At 38.4% G+C, this 21,304-nt stretch overlaps 1 protein-coding gene across 2 annotated transcripts in view; it reads left to right on the forward strand.

Annotated features, from left to right (window-relative positions):
* Window positions 1-19,828, forward strand: part of LOC126183772 (cysteine protease ATG4C) — an 81,469-nt gene extending 61,641 nt beyond the window's left edge. For both annotated transcript variants that reach the window (XM_049926006.1, XM_049926007.1), the window contains 3 exons: window positions 3,449-3,655; window positions 16,565-16,761; window positions 18,974-19,828. In XM_049926006.1, the coding sequence (XP_049781963.1) occupies window positions 3,449-3,655; window positions 16,565-16,761; window positions 18,974-19,150 (581 nt within the window). In that variant the 3' untranslated portion in view covers window positions 19,151-19,828. The remainder of the gene's footprint in view (window positions 1-3,448; window positions 3,656-16,564; window positions 16,762-18,973) is intronic.
* Window positions 19,829-21,304: the final 1,476 nt, after the last annotated feature.

The following is a 21,304-nucleotide window of genomic DNA, read 5'->3' on the forward strand; positions in this document are numbered from 1 at the left end:
CATGCTGATGCTATAAGATGCTGGATGTTGAGATGTAAATCATTTCGAACAGAGCAAATGTCTGTCTCAGATTTCTTACTTCAATTGCTGTTTCCTTTTGTGGCACCCTGTGCACCATGCATGCAATGGCTAAGTAGCTTTTCCCTTTTTGTGGCTCCCCCATGATTGTTCCCTTTACTGTTAGCCCTTTAGTTTTATTTAGCTGTCAATAAAATTCAGACAACCTTAATCATTCTATAATGCTGACTTCTGCAGATGGTATTTACATTGTTGCTGACATTGGTTTTATGGGCATAAGGTCATGGTCAGAAGTGTGACACTATACCTAATGTTTCGTCTTCCAGTGCTGGAGACATCATCAGAGACCTTAACAACTCGGAAAGCAGTTACACTCTCAAGCAAGCTGAACTGATTATATGTAACCATGTAACAGTCAATTTGTGTTGTCATAAGACCGCTGTGTAAGGTCACAGAGTTGTGCCTACTTAAGTCATGAAGCTTGCAGAAAGGAAATTCTTATATTGTTTGTTTTATTTAGCATTAAGCCCACAACTTGGCTTCCTTTCTGTTAAATTTGTTTTTGTGCCTTTGAATTTTTGTGGCCCTCTGTACATCTTAGCATAGTATTAATGGATCTTGTTAAAACCACAGTGTCTGAAGAACAAATTTGGTGGTTCCCTGATTCTAGTGCATGATCAGCTTTTGCTGATTAATCCATCTTGCCCGGGCAACAATTGCTCTTCCATTCCCTAAGGCAAGTGTTAGTCACCCTTTTGTAGTTCCTATGTACACTTGGCCACAAGTGCAACGGATTTTATGTTCTCCTGGTGTGGCAAGCAGTGAGCATAGATCCTCTGCAATTTTACAAATATTTGCCTAACTTTCTTGTTAGATTAATCAATGTGTCCATACAGTGTTTTCTGGGTAGTTTGTGATGCAATCTGTGACAGTTTTTACAAATGCTTCTTTTTCATTAGGAGCTTTAGGCCTTTTAGGATGTAGTGCTCTGTTTATCTCATTGTAAGAATAGCCATTTTTTCCTGGAGGCAGTTCTCAAGTGATAAAGCTTGCCTCCAAGTGCTGTGGCTCACAGCTTCTTTTAGCCCAGTCTACAAATGTTTTAATAACTCCTCTTTTCTGCTTAAGATGGTGATTAGAATTTCTGTGAAGTATATATCCATGTGACTGGGCTGTAGACTTTATGCCCTAAAGTTCCATCAGGTTTTCTAAGTACCTGTACATCCAAAAATGAAATTTGACCCTCTTTCTCTTTTTCCCTAGTGAGCTTTATATTAGAATCAATAGTATTCAAAAAATTTAGAAATTTTAAGTATTCTTTTTCTCCATGAGGCTATGTAACTAAAGTATCATCCACATACCAAAACCAACATGAGGGTTTCTTCTTTCCCATCTTAAGGGCTGTCGCTTCACATTTTTCCATATAAAAATTTTGCTGCAACTCCACTGAATGGGTTCCCCATAGCCACACCATAAGTTTGCTCATAAAATTTGTTGTCCCTTTGAAAGTAAGTTGTTGCAAATTTTTATGTGGCACACAAGAGTAATTGTCACCTGGGCAAGACGAGTAAATGGGCGGTAGCAGATCGTTCACTGGAACCAGGGAACTACCAAATTAGTTTCTCTGACACTGTGTTTTTAGCATGATCTAATCATCACAACAGTGCGATGTATAGAGGGACCATAGAAATTCAAAAGCACAAAAACAACTTTAACAGAAAAGAAGTCATATTGAAAATAGACACGATGTGGGCCCTAGTGATAAATAAAACAAACAGTGAAAACCCTTGGCCATTACAAGCTCCATAACTGAAGTTGACATGACTCTGCAATCTTAGGCAGTCATCAGATGATGTCACAAACTGACCATTGTGTGGATTCATATAAACAGTTAAGCTTGCTGAGCTTGTGTGGCACTGTAACGGCTTTTTGAGTTACTAAAGCCGCCGCTGATGTTTTCAACTTTGGAAGATGTAACATTAGGCAGAGAACTATACCTTGGACCATGGCCTTATTGCCCATAAAACAAATATCAGCAATAACCTTAATCCTGTCAGCAATCTGTCTGTATGCTCTTTGATATTGTTTCTTGTGTTTTGTGTGCTTGTGTAGTTTGTATTGCAGTGACAACACTTCTTCCAACTGGATAGAAATCATACTGGTTCTGGCCAGCATACCAGACATTCAATTTTTCTTTGTTCTAGGATATTTAAATGAAGCAGGAAAAAACTAGGCTTAACAAGAAACGAACAGAATTACTTCAATTTTAACATCACTTCACATGAGAACCTCCTTTCTTTAAAGTCATAGAAATTATATTTAACAGAAATGTACATAGCTTCTTAAATAATTGAAATAGATGAGATACAGATAAAAAGTTTCACACTGAAAGTAATCAAATTCAGATAATCACTAACTTAACAGAGAATCGTTTCACGTACTCATCTGACTGATTTTATGTGATAAGAATTGCTCATCATATACAAAACACCATGATTATTGAACATTTATTTTGTACGTTTCAAGCTACGACTTTGAAAGCAACTGTCTCTAACTAGTTTCGATTACCCACCATCAGCAGGTTTGATCAACCTCACCAGGACAGACACCTAGTCACTGTCCTCCTTACGTCAGTTGTGAATTATTCAGCTAGTGCAGTAATTTGCTCTGCAAAATATCCTCCTTGGGCTACTCAAATAGGGCCTGTCATCATTTAACTAATCTATACATTCTTTTCAGACCCTGTGACAAACTTTGGTCATTGTACCTACTTGGTATATACAGTTTGGAAGGTTAATATAAAACAGAGCAATTTGTGAACTCATATAATGTGACGACCCACATGCTGGCCCTGTTCAGTATTCTGGATTGGCAGAACCATCATTATACTCTGCAATAATTGATGGGCCCAGGTAAATGGTTACTACAACCAACATGGTACAGTGTTACAAAATTTACATTGTAACATACAGAGATAGCATGAACATACATTTCTCTGCACGAGTTATTTGAAATTCTTTCATGAATAGCTGTATTTTTTAAATATGCAGCTGGAAATGAGCTTCACATCATATATATGCCTCTCACTCCTTGGCTAACACTAATTAACTTAGTTTCTCCTAAGCTATACATCTTACTTTGTCGCAGTCTCTCTGCTTACGACTACATGCCCGCTGCCTAGAACATTACCAACCATCATGTTGAACTGTCTTTACCACCTTTAGTCGTGCCTTTCTTCTCTTATGTCTTCTTCTGATCTTTTTCTAAGCATCTTCCTGTTATTTTTCCATTGTTATTAAGTCATCTAACACTGAGTACAAGATTAACTTTTTGCATACTATACTATAATTATGATGGTTGTACATTTTTGTTATTTTTTTTATTATTTCTGGAGGTGAGTCAACCAGAGTACTATTTTGCTTGTTTGCAGTATATCTTCAAGATGTGATAGATCAGTGTGAAGCAAATGGTAAAGGCTCCTGGAAGTCTTTAATTTTGTTAATACCAGTTCGTCTTGGTGCAGAAAAACTGAATTATATATATGCACCATGTCTTACTGCCATGCTGTCTTTGGATAATTGTATTGGAATAATTGGAGGCCGACCAAAACATTCCCTGTACTTCGTTGGATTCCAAGGTAAAGTTGTAGAGATCATTATAACAGATCCAGTTATTTTCATACATAAATACATGTGTGGTGTTACAAGGTGTTTGATAAGTAAATATTCTGTCATAGGTGGCTGTTAAAGATTGCATTGATTGTAAAACTCTTATGTGAACATTCTGTATATTTGACAAATATTAAAAGTTTGATTTTGCAGGAGTTAAACATTTATAGTTATTAATTAATCTGTGCAAAAGATTTCTCAACCCAAAGAAATGTTGAAGAAGTGGAAAACAGTATTTAACTACCTTAATGCAGGAGTTGATTTGTTTGTGTATTTATATTAACAAATAACAAAATCAAACAGTAAAGTCACTATTAGACTGCTTTATATGCTTTCCAGTATCAATTTGAAAGTGATCAGGGTATTTGACCATATATATTACAGGACAGGCATATTAAGTGTGGAGTCCACAATGGGATTCTGTAGATTAGGGGAAATTCTAAGACCCTAATGAAAACTTGCACACAGTACTTAATTGAAATAGCCAGTGTCGTAGCACAGAGTGATGGGAAGCTGACAAAATGAGGATAATGGTATTGTCATTTACTTTTTTATTTTTATCCTTTGTCTTCTGAAAAGCCTCACACATGCTGCTCATTCAGTACCTGTATTTAATAAAATCAGTCCTCTCACATTGGAAATGCCATGATTAAGCAATCTGATACAAGCTCCGCTACACTCTGACAAAACTTCTGCACAAGGCACCAAGTGCCCATCACAGTTTTCTTTAAAAAATTTCATGCATTGTTGATTTGAAGCCACTTTAATGTAATCACAGTGGTTCAAAGTTCATCAATTTATTCCTAAGAGTCTAGACCTCCAAGATCATCTGAAGCACTGCTTTTACTCTAGGGGATCATTATGAACAACACTCATTGCTGGCTGGCTGCAGTGTTTTCACTGCCAAGCTGGTCGCCATCTCTCCCACCCTAAAGTATATCAGCTCCTGCTTAGGAGTGACTCCCTGAGCGGTTTACGAGCTATCGACCAGTGTTTCCCTCGCTCTAGTCTGGTGATGGCTGTCCAGGAGTCCCTCCATACTCTTGCGTGTTGCGGCCGCTCTGTGGTCTTTGTGTGGACCCCGGGTCATGTTGGCATCCCCGGAAATGAACCTGTTGACATGCTGGCCAAACAGGCTGTCGGTGCACCAGCCTTTGAGATTGGTCTTTTGGAGAGTGACCTCAGGTCAGTTTTGTGGCAGAAGGTACTTCGCACCTGGGGTGAAGAATAGCGCACCCTTCCTTCACCCAACAAACTTCAGGCCCTCAAGGGGGCTACCGGTACGTGGCGCTCCTCCTTGCGGGTCTCTCGCAAGGACTCTGTTGTCCTCTGCTGGCTGCGCATTGGCCACACCTGGATAACACACAGCTATTTATTGCGCCACGAGGACCCACCTTTATGTCACTGTGGGTCAGCTATGACTGTGGTCCACATATTGTTGGAGTGCCCGCTTTTAACTCCGCTCAGGCAGACATTTGCGCTGCTTGATATGCTTCCTGCACTTTTATCAGATGGCATCAGATTTTGTTTTGAGTTCTATTTGTGCAAGGGGTTTTTATCACTTGATCTAAGTGTTTTTTGTTGAGTCTGACCTTTGGGCTACGATTTTAGACTGGGGTTTTCAGTGTGTTTCTTGATGGTTGGCTTCTCATTTTTTGTTTCCATGGTCAGCCAACCACTGTCACACTCGGTGTGATTTTAATTCCTTTTTCCTGCTCTCTGTCTGTGTCTTTCCTGTCCTATTTTGTTTCTTGTCATCTCCATTGCTTGTTCTTACTCTTTGTGGGTGTTTCAAGTTCGTGGAAAAGGGGACCGATGGCCCTAGTAGTCTGGTCCCTTCAATCCCACAAGCCAACCATGCTCTGCTTTTGTTTCCTGGAATGACTTCAAGGGAAGCTGATTGGCAAGTGTGACCATCACACTTCTGAGGTATGAGAAATCATTTTTCACCAAACAATACAAATCCCACAAGATAAGATAAAAGAAAAGAAAAATAAACCATGCAACCCTAAAGTGCCACAAATTCTTCTCTAGAGACAGAACAGGAAAGTCAAATGTCCCAAGTCACCAAATCACTACCATCTTTACTGGAGGAGAAATGCATTCTAACAAAACAAAACTGCTAAAAGCATAGCTTACAGAAGATAGTAGCCTGTCTGTGCAAATGAACACCTTACAGTAGTGATGTACTCATGGCTACATACAACCTCCCCCCAACCCCCCACCCACCTCACCTGCCCTGAGGGGGCTCAGATCCCTTTTGTATGTGTTTCGTCACACTGGGCTCTCAACACTTGCAGGATACCTTCCTTTTCCATACTCAGTCCATTTTTCTGCTCTTCTTTTTTCTCCTTTGCTTTTCCACTGTATGGTCTCTCTGGTGCCAGCTTTGCTTCGATTTGGTTTAGGATTTCGTAGGATATTGGGCACTCTCTTTCCCCCTTCCCACCGTCTGCCTCCCCCTCCCTTCACCTGAAGGCAAACAGTGCTCCATCCAATGAGTCGGAGTTTCCCAGTGACTTAGCCGTTTGCCCAAACACAAGTCCACGGCCAGGCCACATCCACAGTGAGTTGCTCAAACACCTATCAGTGAATTGCCAGTATCACATCCTTGCCATTTTCAACCGTATCTGGAGCGAGGATGAGTTCCATCTCAATGACAATGAAGTGCGACACTCCTGGCATTGAAATTTGGTAAACACCCCCTTGACATGGGCAGCTGTTGCCCAGTTAGTCTCATTAATGTTCTCTGCAAGTTGTTTGAATATATGGTAAGTCAATGGCTGTGTTGGTACCTGGAGTCAGCTGTACAGTCAGCTTTTGCCTAACATCAACACCTAATAGCTGTCATCTTCGACTTGCAAAAGGCATTGACACCACATGGCATCTCATTACCCTATATGACCTTGGCCTGCTCCACATTTTTTGTCCAAACTTCTTGTCACACCATACTTTTCGAATCAGAGTTGGTACTTTCTGCAATACACCCAATATACAAGAGAATGGGACCCAGCTGGTCTCTGTATTGTGTGTGTCTCTTATTCTAGTGGCTATCAATGGTCAAGCTGCAGTTGTGGGGTCTACAGTGTCACCCTCCCAGTATGCCAATGATTTTTGAATTTACTATTGCTCCTCCTCTTTGGGTGTCACTGAACGGCTACTGCAGGGTGCCGTACAAAAGGCACAGTCATGAGCTTTCACCCATGACTTTTAGTTTTTAGCTGCCAAGATGCATGTCATGCCCTTCTGTCAGCATGGTACTGTCCATTCACAATCAGAACTCTACCTTGAATCTTTTTTTTTTTTTTTTTTTTTCCCGCCCAGTTGACATGGCTTTCCCAGCTTAAGTAAATGTGCTGATTACATCTTTATACTCTTTGCTCCCGTAGTAACACTAGCTGGGGCATAAACTGCTCTACATTTTTGCAGCTCTACAAAACTGTGATCTTGCCCTGTCTTTATTATGGAAGTCTGGCATATGGCTCTGCATCACCTTCAGCATTGCAGGTGCTGGACCTAATCCACCACTGTAGGGTCAGACTTGCGACAGGTGTCTTTTGGACCAGCTTATATGTGGAGAATGGGATCCCTCCACTACAGATCAAATGCCAACAATTTTTGTATTTATTTACATGTCTAGGACCAAATTGAGGAGCAAATCTCCAAGGTCATGGAACATGTTGGTACGTGCAATTACAAATTACAACAGAAAAGAAATAACACACAAAAATGAAATGTTTGTGAACCCAAAACAAAACAAAAAAAATCGAGCCATAAGTTTAAGTAAACACAATCAACAATATACAACAATAATCAGCTTAATTTTTCAAGGAACTCCTCAAGAGAATAGAAGCTGTGACCCATGAGAAAGCTCTTCAGTTTTGATTTGAAATCGCGTGTATTACTGCTAAGATTTTTAAATTCTTGTGGGAGCTTATTGAAAATGGATGCAGCAGTATACTGCACACCTTTCTGCATGAGAGTTAAGGAAGTGTGATCCAAATGCAGATTGGAATTCTGCTGAGTATTAACTGAGTCAAAGCTGCTGATTGTTGGGAATAAGCTAATATTGTTAACAAGAATCGACAGTAAAGTGTGTGTGTGTGAACTGCACTGTTAGAAACTGAGCCAATGTTGCATACAACAGCCTTTACTACCAAGCTAGTGTCATCAGGAACAGAAATATTTTGGAATTACCTATAATACTAGAGGACATATCATGTATATAAATAAAATCCCTGGGTCAGCCCCCACTTGACTGTACCCCACTCAGACCCCACATCACAGCCATTCTCAGCACTGTGAATAATGACCTTTTGCTGTCTGTAATTAAAGTAAGAGGGGAACCAATTGTGAGCTACTGCCCATATTCCATAATGGTCCAACTTCTGGAGCAATATTTCATTATCAACGCAACCAAACACCTTAGTTAGATCAGAAAATATGCGTAGCATTTGAAAACTTTTGTTTAATCCATCCAGTACCTCACAGAGAAAAGAGAATATAGCATTTTCAGTTGTTAAACAACTTCTAAAGCCGAACTCTACATTTGACAGCAAATTATGTGATATAAAATGATCAGTTATCCTTACATACACAGCCTTTTCAATACCGTCAGCAAACACTGATGGCATATCCCTTTCTCCCTTTTCATAAAGCATCTTCACTATTGAGTATTTTAGTCATTCAGGGAACTGACCAGTCTTAAAGGAAAAATTACAAATATGGGTAAGTACAGGGCTAACATGTGCAGCACAGTACATTAATATTCTGCTAGGCACTCCATAATATCCATGAGAGTCCTTAGTCTTCAGTGATTTAATTATTGACTCAATCTCCCCCTTGTCAGTATCACGGAGGAGTATGTCAGACATCAGTCTCTGAAAGGCATTTGCCAACAGAGTTATATGAATCCCTGTAGAAACTAAGTTTTTATTTAATTCACCAGCAATGCTTGGAAAATGATTGTTAAATACTGTACATATATCTGACTTACCAGTAACAGAATATTTTTACTACACACTGACTTTATATCGTTGACCTTGTGATGCTGACCAGACACTTCATTCACAACTGACCTCATGGTTTTAATTTTATTCTGTGAATTAGCTTTTTTATTTACATACCACATATTCTTTGCCTTCCAAATAACATTTTAAGCACCTTACAATACTGTTTTTACTGGGCTACTGTAGCTTGATTGTGACTACTTCTAACACTTTGATATAATTCCCACTTTGTTCTACATGATATCCCTATCGCACTTGTCAGCCATCCGAGCTGCCTACTACTGTTAGTACCCTGTTTAGAACATTCTAATGGAAAGCAACTATCAAAGAGCATGAGAAATGTGTTAAGGAAAGCATTATATTTATCATCTTATGTTATCGGCACTATAAACAACCTGCCACTCTTGTTCCTTAGCAAGGTTTAAAAAACTCTCTATTGCTGTTGGGTTATCTTTCCTATGTAGTTTGTAATTATTTGTGACATTTGTTTGAGTACAAAAGCCTTTTAGTGTTAAAATTTATGCATCATGGTCTGAAAGGCCATTCACCCTTTCAGTAACATCATGCCCATCTAATAATGAAGAATGGATAAAAATATTCTCTATGGCTGTGCTACTGTTCCGCTGCATCTTAGTTTGAAAAAGCACAGTCTGCATCAGATAGTATGAGTTTAGGAGATCTACCAATATCCTTTTCCTTGCACATTCATGTACAAATTAATGTTGGGAGTCGCCACATACACTAATTTTTGGTACTTCCTGTAAAGTGAACCAAGAACACTCTCTAGCTTGAGCAGAAATGCTCTGAAGTCAGAGTTAGGGGATCTACAAACAACAATAATTAGAAGTTTAGTTTCACTAAATTCAACTGCCCCTGCACAAAATTCAAATACCTGTGCATTATGTACGTAGCCACTCCCTCACTCTGCAAGGAACTCCTTGTAAAATAGCCAGCTAATCTGTATCCTGGTAAAGGAAGCCTCTGAATTGTCAAATTATTTAAGTGGTGCTCCGATATACCAATAAAGTCAACATCTATAAGCAGTTCACTAACTTTATCTCTAATACCTCTTATAGCTTGATGAAATATGCTAATTCCTTCTCTTCTTCTCTACTTGGAAACCTAACGTCCTCTAAAGATGTTTCTTTAATTAGAGGGACTTCCTTTAAGCAGGTATACCTATCAGCTGACTTCATTTTAAAAAAGGTGTAGCTCTAACACCAACTACTACAGAATTATTCCATGAGTGATCCCACCACCACCACCACCACCACCCACTACACTGTCATCTATAAGCTTTACCAGCCTCCCTTTCCATAACAATTGAGGTGCAGGCCATGCTGCTCAACTATGTGGTAAACATTCATTGCTCCTCTGAGCACCAAACTGCCATCTCCTTTTTTCCTGGTAGGTAGATTGACATCCAACAAACAGACCCAGGACTGGAATCAAGATCACAGTTTGCATACTGCGTCTCTGCTCTGAACTCCAATGTCCTCTACTGTTGCCTCTTGTCAGGGAGCAATTGTGTACACCCCATGGTATGTACCTAATTCTCAGATCTGTCTCAACCTATCCTTTGCACTGAAAGACTGTTGACCCCATGGTCTTTTGCTGCCTGTTGCTGGCTGTCCTTGAGGCATTATCAGGTTCAGAAGTGGCATAAGCTTAATGGATCTACTGTTGACGGATGAACTGGTTTTGTCTACATACAGTTCAGTGAACTATGCTCCCTGTCAGATGAATGCAGTGTATTCAGTGCAGAATTGGAGACCATCCCTTGAGCTCTGTCATGTTTGTTCTTGCTCCGGTGAGCCATTTATTAATCAGCAGTGAGTTCTTGAGTAGTCTTCAGGCTAACAACCAGTGTCTATTCGTCATGAATATTCAGTATCTCCTTTCTGACCTCCAACAAGCTGGACAGTCAGTCACTTTTGTCTGGACCCCAAGATACATTGGGATCCCAGGGAACAAACGTGCTGACTGATTGGACAATTTGGTTACCAGGATGCCAACTTTAGATGAGGGTACCAGAATTGGACATTTGGTCGACACTAAACCGCCAGTTGTTGAAGGCTTGGAACACAGTGTGGTGTGCCCTGGTTTCTCTGAACAAACAGTAAGCAATAAAGGGGACCATGACCATGTGACAGTCTTCCCTTTGTGTTTCTCATAGAGAATCTACTGTTTTGTTGGCTTCACATTGGCCACACTTAGTAAGAATCCAGTTCACTGTCAGTTTGGTGCCTGTCTGATGGTGACCCACATCCTTCTGCATAAATAAAATAATCTTTCTGCACTGCCACAAATTGGCACCTTACAGTGAAACCCTAAACTTGCTGACACACTGCCTCTGGTGCTAGTGGACAACACCAAAGAGGCTGATATGATTTTATGTATTACCCGAGAAGGTGGTTTCTACTCCTCTCTGTGAGGTTGGGCACATTGGTTTCTATCATCTCTTGAAAGTTTGTAAGTGTGCCCCATCACCTGAATATTCTGTTACTGTGAACCAGCTTTTGTCTTATGGAGCCATGTTAGGCAGCAAAGAGTCTGTCACATCTGAAGCTGCTGTTTGGCAGCAAACTGTTTTTGTCATAGACAGTGACTTCAAAGCAGTTCCAAGTTCACAGTTTAGTGGCAGTTGACTGGGTACAGGTTTGGCAGACCAGGGTTTCTGAAGCTGGGGACTAGTCAGAGCCACCAGTCCTCTGTAAACATAAGGGTTGTGCATGCTTCAGTGAGCAGTGTGTCAGTGGAACATTCTGTGTTGCAGGGAAATGGATTTTGATCAGTGGTTCAGTAACCAGTTGCTGTACAGATTTGTAAGAAAGATGTTTTCCCCAGTCATAGAAGTCAAAATTTCTATCTGTTCAGAAATTAATCTCTGGAGCAGAAGGAGCTATTAAGCAGAAACATGAGCAATGACATGAATCTAGATAGAGTATCCCAAACCTGATCTGTGGGTTTCAGGTTGGGATTGGAGCTGACTGGTCCACCCATTAACTGTTCGTTATTGGAGACATTTGTTCGCAACATGAGAGACTGAATCTTATACTGGACTCACATACTGGAGGAATGAGGTTCAAATCTTGGTGAAGATTAAGGTTTCTCTAAATTAATTGAGCTGAATTCCAGGGAGATACTTTTTATTGTAATTAAATCCATTTTGAGTTGAGTCCAGATAGCATGGGACTTGGCATTGAAATTGAATATCCTGTGATATGCATTTAGGTGGTCAACTTTGCTCTTGGCCACAGTTTCATGGTGGCTGTTCTGTATTTATGTCAATATACATTCTCCCCAAGCCACCACACAATCCATGGCGGAGGGTAGCTTGGTCCACTGCTAGTCACTCACTTTCCTGTTCCACTCCCAAATAAAGCAACTGGAAAAAGACTGTCTATATGCTTCCACATTAATCCTAATTTCTCTTATCTCGCCTTGCAGCCCTTATGTAAAATGTACATTTGCAGCGGTAGAATTTTTCTGCAGTTGCCACAACTGCAGGTTCTCAAAATTTTCTCAATAGTGTTTCATGAAAAGAACATTGTCTTCCCTCCAGGGATGAGTTCACAAAACATTTCTGTAATACTTGTATCATGATCAAACCTATCAGTAACTAATCTAGCAGCACTCCTTTAAATGTCTTTAATGTTTTACTTTAATCCAGCCAAATGAGGCAGCATTCGTAGATAACCTACACTTCCCTGTAATTCTCCCAAAAAACCAAAATCAACCATTCACGTTCCCTACTAATGATCATAAATGCTCATTTCATTTCCTGTCACTTCACATCATTAAGCCTAGATATTTAATCAACACGATTGTGTCAAGCAGCACACCACTAACACTGTTCAGACTTTACAGAATCCTTTTCGCATATTCATCTGCATTAACTTAAATTTTTCTGCGTTTAGAGCAAGCTACCATTCGTCACACCAAATAGATATTCTGAGTCATCCTGATGCCTTCCTGTACCCTAGAACATCATCAGCAAACATTTGCAGACTGCTGCCCTTGCTATCCATCAGATCACTTATGTATATAGAGAATTAGATTGGTCTTATCACACTTCGCTAGGGTACTCCTGACGATACAATTTCTGATAAACGTGTTTCTGATATAAACCACTTTCAGCTGTATATCAAATTTTATAGGAACATGACCAGTTTCATGATTTCAAATCACATCTTCAGATGTACGTACATCAGTATAACATTTAAGCCCAGTTTGAAGTAAGACGCCCTGCTTGTTGCGGGTAACAGTGTTTTATTTTGAGAAGGTTGAGTCCCCTTCTTTCCCATATCAGGCCTTAAATGTTTTACTGTTGTATTTTCACATGGAGATATGATTTATTTATTTATTTAATCAATCGTATGGCTAGGGCCCCCCATCGGGCAGGTCGTTCACCCGGTGCCGGTCTTTCAATGTGATGCCACTTTGACGACCTGCAGTCGATGAGGGATGATAGGAGGTGATGATGATGATGATGATGATGATGATGATGATGACAGCACAACACCCAGTCCCTGGGTGGAGAAAATTCCCCAACCCAGCCAGGAATCGAACCCGGGCCCAGAGGTTTGACAATCCGTCACGCTACTTGGATCAGACATCTGACGATGTGATTTGAAATCGGTGATGTTCCTGTAAAAGTTCATATACAGCTGAAAGCAGTTTATTTCAGAAAAATGGGTTACTTCAGCTGTGTTTGCCCTCAATAGAAAACTATTTGTTTTGATAAACATCCGTCATCAAGGACAGTGCCGTGGTTTCTTTTACTTGAGAACTCTTTGAGCCACTCACATATCTGAGTACTCATTACTTACATTCAGACCTTCGTTATCAGTCTGCAGTGGTGTACAGTGTCAGATGCTTTCTGGAAATGTAGGAATGTGGTTTGCAGGATATCGTGTGAGAAAAAGGCAAGGTTGGTTTCGTAGAAATGATGGATTCTAAAGCTGTGCAGATTTTTGGACAAAACATCTTCTGTCTTGAGGAAATTTAATAAATTGAAACTTCGAATGTGCTAAAGAATTCTGCAGCAAACCAATGTTAAAGATATTGGTCTGTAATTTTGCAGGTCTATTCTTTTACCTTTCTTACATATAGGAGTAACCTACTGGACAAAATATTCACAGTAAATGCAAGCTAAGTTCTCTGCCATTTTTGAAGAGTGGTCTGTGTAAAATAAAATGGGGTTCCATTTGGACCTGATGAATTATGTATTCAGCTATCCCAGTTGCTTCTCAGTGCCAGGGAGTGAAATGTAACCCTTGTGTGGCTGTGAAAAGCAAATCTTGTAACGCGTGTGTGTGGTTAATTCCATAAGGGTATCTGCGCAATGGTTAATCGATGGTATGTCTGTTTTATCCCCCCACATGAATGAGTTTTAAAATTAAAAATTTAGAACTTCAGCTCTCCTTTTTCTGTCTCTTATTGTCACATCAGACTATTTGACAGAACAGAAACCTTCAACCCACATAGTGATTTTATCTAGCAACATAATTTTCTTGTGTTCTCAGCAAGCTCTTTCCTAACAAATGATGGCATAAGTTGTATATTTCATGCATCATTCTCTTTTTAGGTGCATGAATTCCTAGTAACTTTTGCCTGTCGCCATTTCTGTGTTATTTTTTGAACCAAGAGTACAGCACACTCTGTTTCCTAAACATTTTCTGAATTTTGTTATTAAACTACCCGTAATACACAGACTCAGCATATATTCATCTAAATTATGATTTACAGTTAGTTTGAGCTCTGTTTCCAGTTCTTTTTTGTCCATCATGTTGAAAGTAAATTATCTCCATTCATTACCTAAGTTGGATGCCAGCAACTGCTTATCTACTCGTTCCAGCATAAAAACTCCATATCCTTATTGATGTCTGTATTTACTTAAGTAACCTTCATTGCTATAGCATGATCACCAATCCTTGTCTCTATACTGAAACTGTCAGTAAGGTTAGGCCTTTTTGTAGCTGCAAGGTGTAAAATATTTCTGTTTTGTGTGGGTTTTCAAAGTAACTACTCCAGACAGTTCTTGGAAAATGTGTTCAGAACTACTTCACAAGAATATCTGTCCTTACCACCTTCATTGAATCTGTAGATGTCCTAGTCAATACAAGATAGGTGGTTGAAGTCATCCGCAACAAATATTGCATGACAGAAGTATTTACACAGTAACGAGTGCAGACTTTCTGTAGATAATCCTGCAACTGTTACTATATAATCATGTGGTCTCTAAAAACACGAGATGATTAACTTGAGTTTTCCTGGGCTGGTTAGTCGTAAGCAGATAACTTCACAGTCAGGTTGTTTCAACCTCGATACACAATAATTTTGTCAGTTGCATGAATACTCTCCCTCATACAGTGTCTAACCTGTCTTTCCGATATACACACCAAGCCTCATTAAATATTTCAGAGCTTTTCTACTCCGTGTTTCATCCAGCTCGCTGTTCTGAATATAATTTGGGTGCAACTACTTTCCTGGATGGTGATAAATTCGAGGACTTCATTACGAATATTTAGACAAGTTTTCTATTAAAACTTGGCATTCGAAGTCATATGCGATCTGATGTAACTCGTGTGTTGACTGATGAGCATTCATTGGAGGACCTCAAGCTATTATCACCTATCCTAAAAAACCTGTGTGCTCTCCACAAGTACTTTGCTACCTGAGTAGCTGCTTCTTCTGTGTATTGCACGCCTGAACTATGAAAGGGAGCCCTACAATTCTCCAGCTGTAATGCAAGCCTAGAAATCAGCAGCTAGGGCTGTGGAGCCTGTGGCAAGAACCCTCCAGATGGCTCCAAATCACCCCTTCGTTCAGGGGTGTGCACTTTTGGTTTTCCTCATATTTCATTGTAGTGAGTATTTTTCCTACTTCAGTTTCCACTGCTGTTACCCATTATGATTTGACAGTGAGTTATGAAGCCAAAGAGTACCTGTTTTTCTTTTCTCTTTTTTTCCATTTCGTGTATGTTGCCCCAAAAAAGTATTTAAAGTTGTCACTTGGTACAGAAGCAGCCTATTTCTCTCAAATATAAAGTAGCAAGATTCTGCATGCAAGTAAGATATGTAATTATTGGTGTGGATTTGCAAATGACAAATTCAATTTCTATTGGTCTAAGACTACAGCAAGGCAGTATGGTATTACTTCTGTTCCCTCTTGTAACACAATATTATTTTAATTAATATACTACCTTTCCTCCCAATGTAACATATCTCCCAAAAATGACTAATCCTATGATGGGAAAACTGTCAGCTAATTTGATATAGAAAATCCATTTCCTTCCATATAAGTAGGAGTGAAAACCTAGATTTACGAATGTTTCATGTTGTATATTATTTTTAAATGTATGCAATAAATTACTGACATTTCGTACACTTGTGGATCATAGTTAACGGTAAACCTTTCATTTTTAATTGATCTTAACCAAATTCTGTAGTTCCATTAAATTGCTTCATGCTACTGCTTCAACAACATTGAGAGACACTCATGCTCAACTGACGTAATATACTGTTTTGTGACCTTTTTGTTGTGTCTACTGCTGCTGCAGTGTAAAATGTTTTCACCCTCTTTTTAACATATTTTATTAGACTCGTTAGAAGCTGACACCTGTTATAAAACTTGTTCACACTGCTCCCTGCAGTTTCTTTATCAGTCAGAACAGTCTTCTTGAAATTACTTGTATTATCATATTCCTTGGCCTATACAACTTACTTTCCATTATGTTACTCTCTGAATTGGAAAAAGTAGTAAAGTTTTTCTGAGTTTTAATGATCTGCAACTTTTATTAAAACTAGAGATACTTTCTCTTATTATAATAACAGTAATAGTAATGTTGTATTTTGATCTTTCTAGATGACAAATTGATTCATCTAGATCCACACTATTGTCAAGAAATGGTTGATGTATGGAAAGCTGAGTTTCCTCTCTCTAGTTTTCACTGTAGGTCACCGAGGAAACTGAATCTCTCCAAAATGGATCCATCGTGTTGCATAGGATTTTACTGCCAAACTAAAGATGACCTTGAAAAGTTTGTTCAGAATGTGCAAACGGTGAGGCCAATATAGTTTACATATTATTTTCTAAGTAGCATAATGGGCAGTCAAATGGAAACAAGACAGATGGAAAAATTAAGTAAACTTTTCATTATTTCAGAAGTAATTGCTGTAACTGTTGATAAATTTATTTAACTATTTGACAAGATAGTCAGTGCCTTCATGGAAAAATGTTTGCAGTTACCTAAGGAACCTTGATTTTACCCAGGTGTGCACCTCTTTGTCCAAAGCAAATTGACAGTCATGAATGACTTCAGGACTCCAAAAATATGAAAATCATGTTGGAAGAGATCGGAACTGTATGAAAGATGTGCAAGGGCTTCTCAATGAAACTTTTGCAGCAATAATCAAAACAACTTTGGCGACATCTGCCCTTTGATTTGCTTCAGGCAAAGATGTGCCCATTTGGCTACAATCATGGTTTTGTAGGAAACACAAAAAAAAATTCCATTAAGGTACTGTCGATTCTCTCAGTGGGATAATTGTATTAACAGTTGTGGTAATAACTTTTGAAATAATAAACAGTTTACTTACTTTTTTCCATCTGTCTCAGTTTCATTTGACTCTTTTATAATTTTTTTAGCCAAAGAAATTGTTGCAGTTTTGTTCTTTATTATACAAAACTTTAGTTAGTTATTTTATTGCTTTTATCAGTTTACACAATTTAAAGATGAAATTCAATCTCAGCACAGTTGAATGTTAGCAGTAACTGTCTTTGTGACAATTTGGCAGGTCTAACAAGAAAATAAATTAGTTGAAAACAAAGACCTGAATTTTCACAACAAATTGTTGTCCTGATATCTTCCCAAGCAATTTCGATATTTTTGGTACCCTGAAAACATTTATGACTGTCAATTTGCTTCAGGCAAAGAGGCGCATGTCTGAGTACAATCATGGTTCTGTAGCTAACTTCCTCACTACACCATTTCACTCAGTAATATTTGATAGAGTTTTAATGAACGTCAGTGAGGAACATGCCATGTGTGAGGCTTTTGGTCTGATGGTAAGGTAGTGGTTCAATACTCCTAAGCTTAAATCAGCATCGAGCACAGTTCATTCTGCAATTGACAGTTTACCCTGAAATTAGTTAGTTAATCATGCTGTCTCAGTGAGTTATCTTTCATAGTGAGATGTGTACCACTTGGTTCGCTGGTGTGAGTATTCTTGTAACACTCTGCTATAGCACTGTTACAGAGGCAAAAGAAGCCCCTAAAGCCCTCTCCACAACCAACAAGAACACAATCTAACTCTACAACTTATGTATTTAATTGTAGGTACCAAATGAGCAATAGATGATATTAAGACCACCTACAAACCCATGTATTTGTATTAAAATACCGCATGAGAAACTATGATTCATCACTGCACACACATTGCCCATGGTTTCACAGTTCTATAACATCTCTTCAAATACCAGATAAAACAGAATGTAACCTTTATCAATACCTTGTGCAGCCAATTTAAAGCTACATTTTTATGTAAATTTAATTTACATCACCTGCACCAAATACTTGAATGACGTACTGAGCACTCAACAATTGATACAGGTCAGACTGTGGGTCAGCTTGGGCTCTCCACCTTGTTTCCACTCACATGAGATACTCAAACTGACTGCCGTGGTGGAAGCTTATGTTAGGATAAAGTGGCAAGTTCTTGTATCTCGCACTCTTGTGAATGCATGTGGAATCAATTTTTCCCATGCAATGACTGATATGGAATATTGACAGCATTCATGTCTGATAGAAGTAAAGTGTATAGAAACATGTAGTGTGTGTTGGAGAAGTGGTTTGTAAGAGATGCAGCTAAGGTGAAAATTCAGTGATAGTCTTGTAATAGATAGTTAAATTCCAGAACAAATAATATTGCAGAGAAAGGAGTTAGCTACTTTGTTGGAAAAAGAAAAAAGTTATCTATTGAAATCAAAATTCAAGTTATTGTCAGACACGAATGATGAGTGGATAAATATGTAAACATAAAGCGAAACAAAGTTTCCATTGTGTATCTCCCTTTGGGTTCAGCTGTCATACCCGTTTACTAGCTCATGTTTGAGGAATTTGCATTTCTGAAATTTGTTTTTACCTTACTGTTAGTGATTGGCCATTTTTTTCTGTTGTTCAATATAAGCCTGATGAATATCTGAAAATGAAATGTTTCAATGTATGTTCAGCTTCAAAAGTCTATTACTTTCTTTTTTTTTTTTTGTTAACAGTGCTTAATTCCTCCTCATGAAAAGGCTGAATACCCCATGTTTATATTCTGCAGTGGAAGAAGTAGAGATGTCATGTCAGCTCCAAAATTTTGCATCCCAGATGACAGCATTAGACTCACAGATTCTGTACATGACAGTGAAGATGATTTTGAAAGTGAAGAGTTCGAAGTTCTGTGATATTTCACTGGTGTACTATTTATATGTGATTGTATTTATTTAATCTACCATTGTAAGATTGCTAAAATTATCAACTGTGCTGCAAGCTCGCTGAATTGATATCAATCCCATCATTTTTTATGGTTCACATTATGTGGTAATACTGTAATGGATGAAAAAAAGTGATAATTATCTGTAATGCTCAGCTTCCAAGTTACTAAATGTGTTACTTACTGTCTAATCTATAAGACTGCAGTTTAAAAGCAAATGTCTTTGCTTAGATAAAGTATGTTTTATTTTGTGACAATTGGAAGTTGATACATTGTTGTAAAAAGTTGATTGTGTAGGCTATTACATAGATATAACTTAACAACTTAATACAGTGACCTGTTCATTTCATGTGATTGTTGTGGATACTTAGAAAGATAAGTGTGATATATGTACTTACTTTTGTGCTAGTATTTGAATCCATATGATGTGATCTTTTGTGTTATAATTGTTATTTTTACACTTACTATTTGTAACTACAGAGAATCTGAAGGCATATATTTTAATATTTTAGTCTCTCTCTCTCTCTCTCTCTCTCTCTCTCTCTCTCTCTGTCTGTCTCCTAAGACAAAAATGCAAGTTAATTTATTTGTAATTTATCAGTATTACATTTTTTGAATGAAAGTAAAGCTTATAATCTATTTATCTCTTTTATTTGTTGTATATATTTTTAATACCAGCAACATTTGTATTACATATCTCTGTTACAGTGAAACCCTGCCTTTACACTTTTCAAGGGACTTCAAAAAAATGCGGTAAAACACGGGAAAATGGAAAATCTAAAATGTGGGAAATAACGTTTTAAGCTGTAAAAGTTACGTATAGGATACCCCCATGGCACTTTATGTATGATATATGTAGATAACAGGCATCAAAAGACTTGTCAGGGACTTTATCGTCTAATAAAGGTTTATTATCTAATAAAAACCGTGGATGTAACTGGAATTGATAACTGTCTGGGAAGTGGAAACGTTTGACTTAATTTCAAATGCCATAATCGATGTTTTTGGAAAGCCTGCAGCTGTCATTCATTATTTAAATAATGAAATACTGCACTAGTTACGTATTTTTTTCATGCTTGATGACGCGTTTCGAGAATTTTTAATTTCAAACTTCATAATCGATGTTTTTGGAAAGCCAGCAGCTCTCATTCATTATTTAAGTAATGAAATACTGCACTAGTTACGTATTTTTTCATGCTTAGCACGACACATTTTGAGAATTTTTTTCTCGTTGTCAAGTGCAAATATGTAAATAAGTATTTTGTATGGTGTTTGAATATGTGTTATTCTGCATCTCTTGCACTGTAGTCATCTTTTTGAGGTTATTAAGTACTGTGCCTCATCAGTTATGTAGAAACACACACACACACACACACACACACACACACACACACACACACACACACACACGTGCACAAACTATCACTCACATTGTTTGTTTGTGTAACTTTACAAAAAATACATACGTAAATGCTGCACATTACAAAGAGCAAAAACCTCAGTATTTCTGCACTATGCTGAGCAAAAGGAGGTCCAACACAATATTGGGAGGTACTTCATGACTTCTGTAACTTCAGTGTATATGCAGCTCTTTCATAAAAAGAAATAGGTAGATGGAACGTAGGGAGAATGGAAAATGTAGTTTCCACACAATCACACTAAACACTCTCTCTCTCTCTCTCTCTCTCTCTCTCTCTCTCTCTGTGTGTGTGTGTGTGTGTGTGTGTGTGTGTGTGTGTGTGTGTGTGTGTGTGTGTGTGTGTGTGTGTGTGTGTTTACGAAGTTCATTTTCATGCTATCATGTAAGAAATATTAAAGAACAGTTACTGGTTGCCACTGTTCAGTCAGCAGTCCACAGCAGTGAGCACAAAATGCAGATAGTTATTGAACATAAAACTATGACTACAGATCTATACAATTAAAACTAGTTCAATAGAAGTTACAATAAATCAAACAACATGCAACAGTATTGATGCTGCCAAATATTCACCTGAAGAAATTCTAGAGAAACAGCTGTGGTCCTCCAACAGCAGCAGCAGCACACACAGCTCTGTATAATAAGGTCTATAACCAATGTACGAGTACATTTTAGGTTACCATGGGAGCATACAGTCAGAAATGCATC

Source organism: Schistocerca cancellata, chromosome 4 (genome assembly GCF_023864275.1).
Source record: "Schistocerca cancellata isolate TAMUIC-IGC-003103 chromosome 4, iqSchCanc2.1, whole genome shotgun sequence".
Lineage (NCBI taxonomy): Eukaryota > Metazoa > Arthropoda > Insecta > Orthoptera > Acrididae > Schistocerca > Schistocerca cancellata.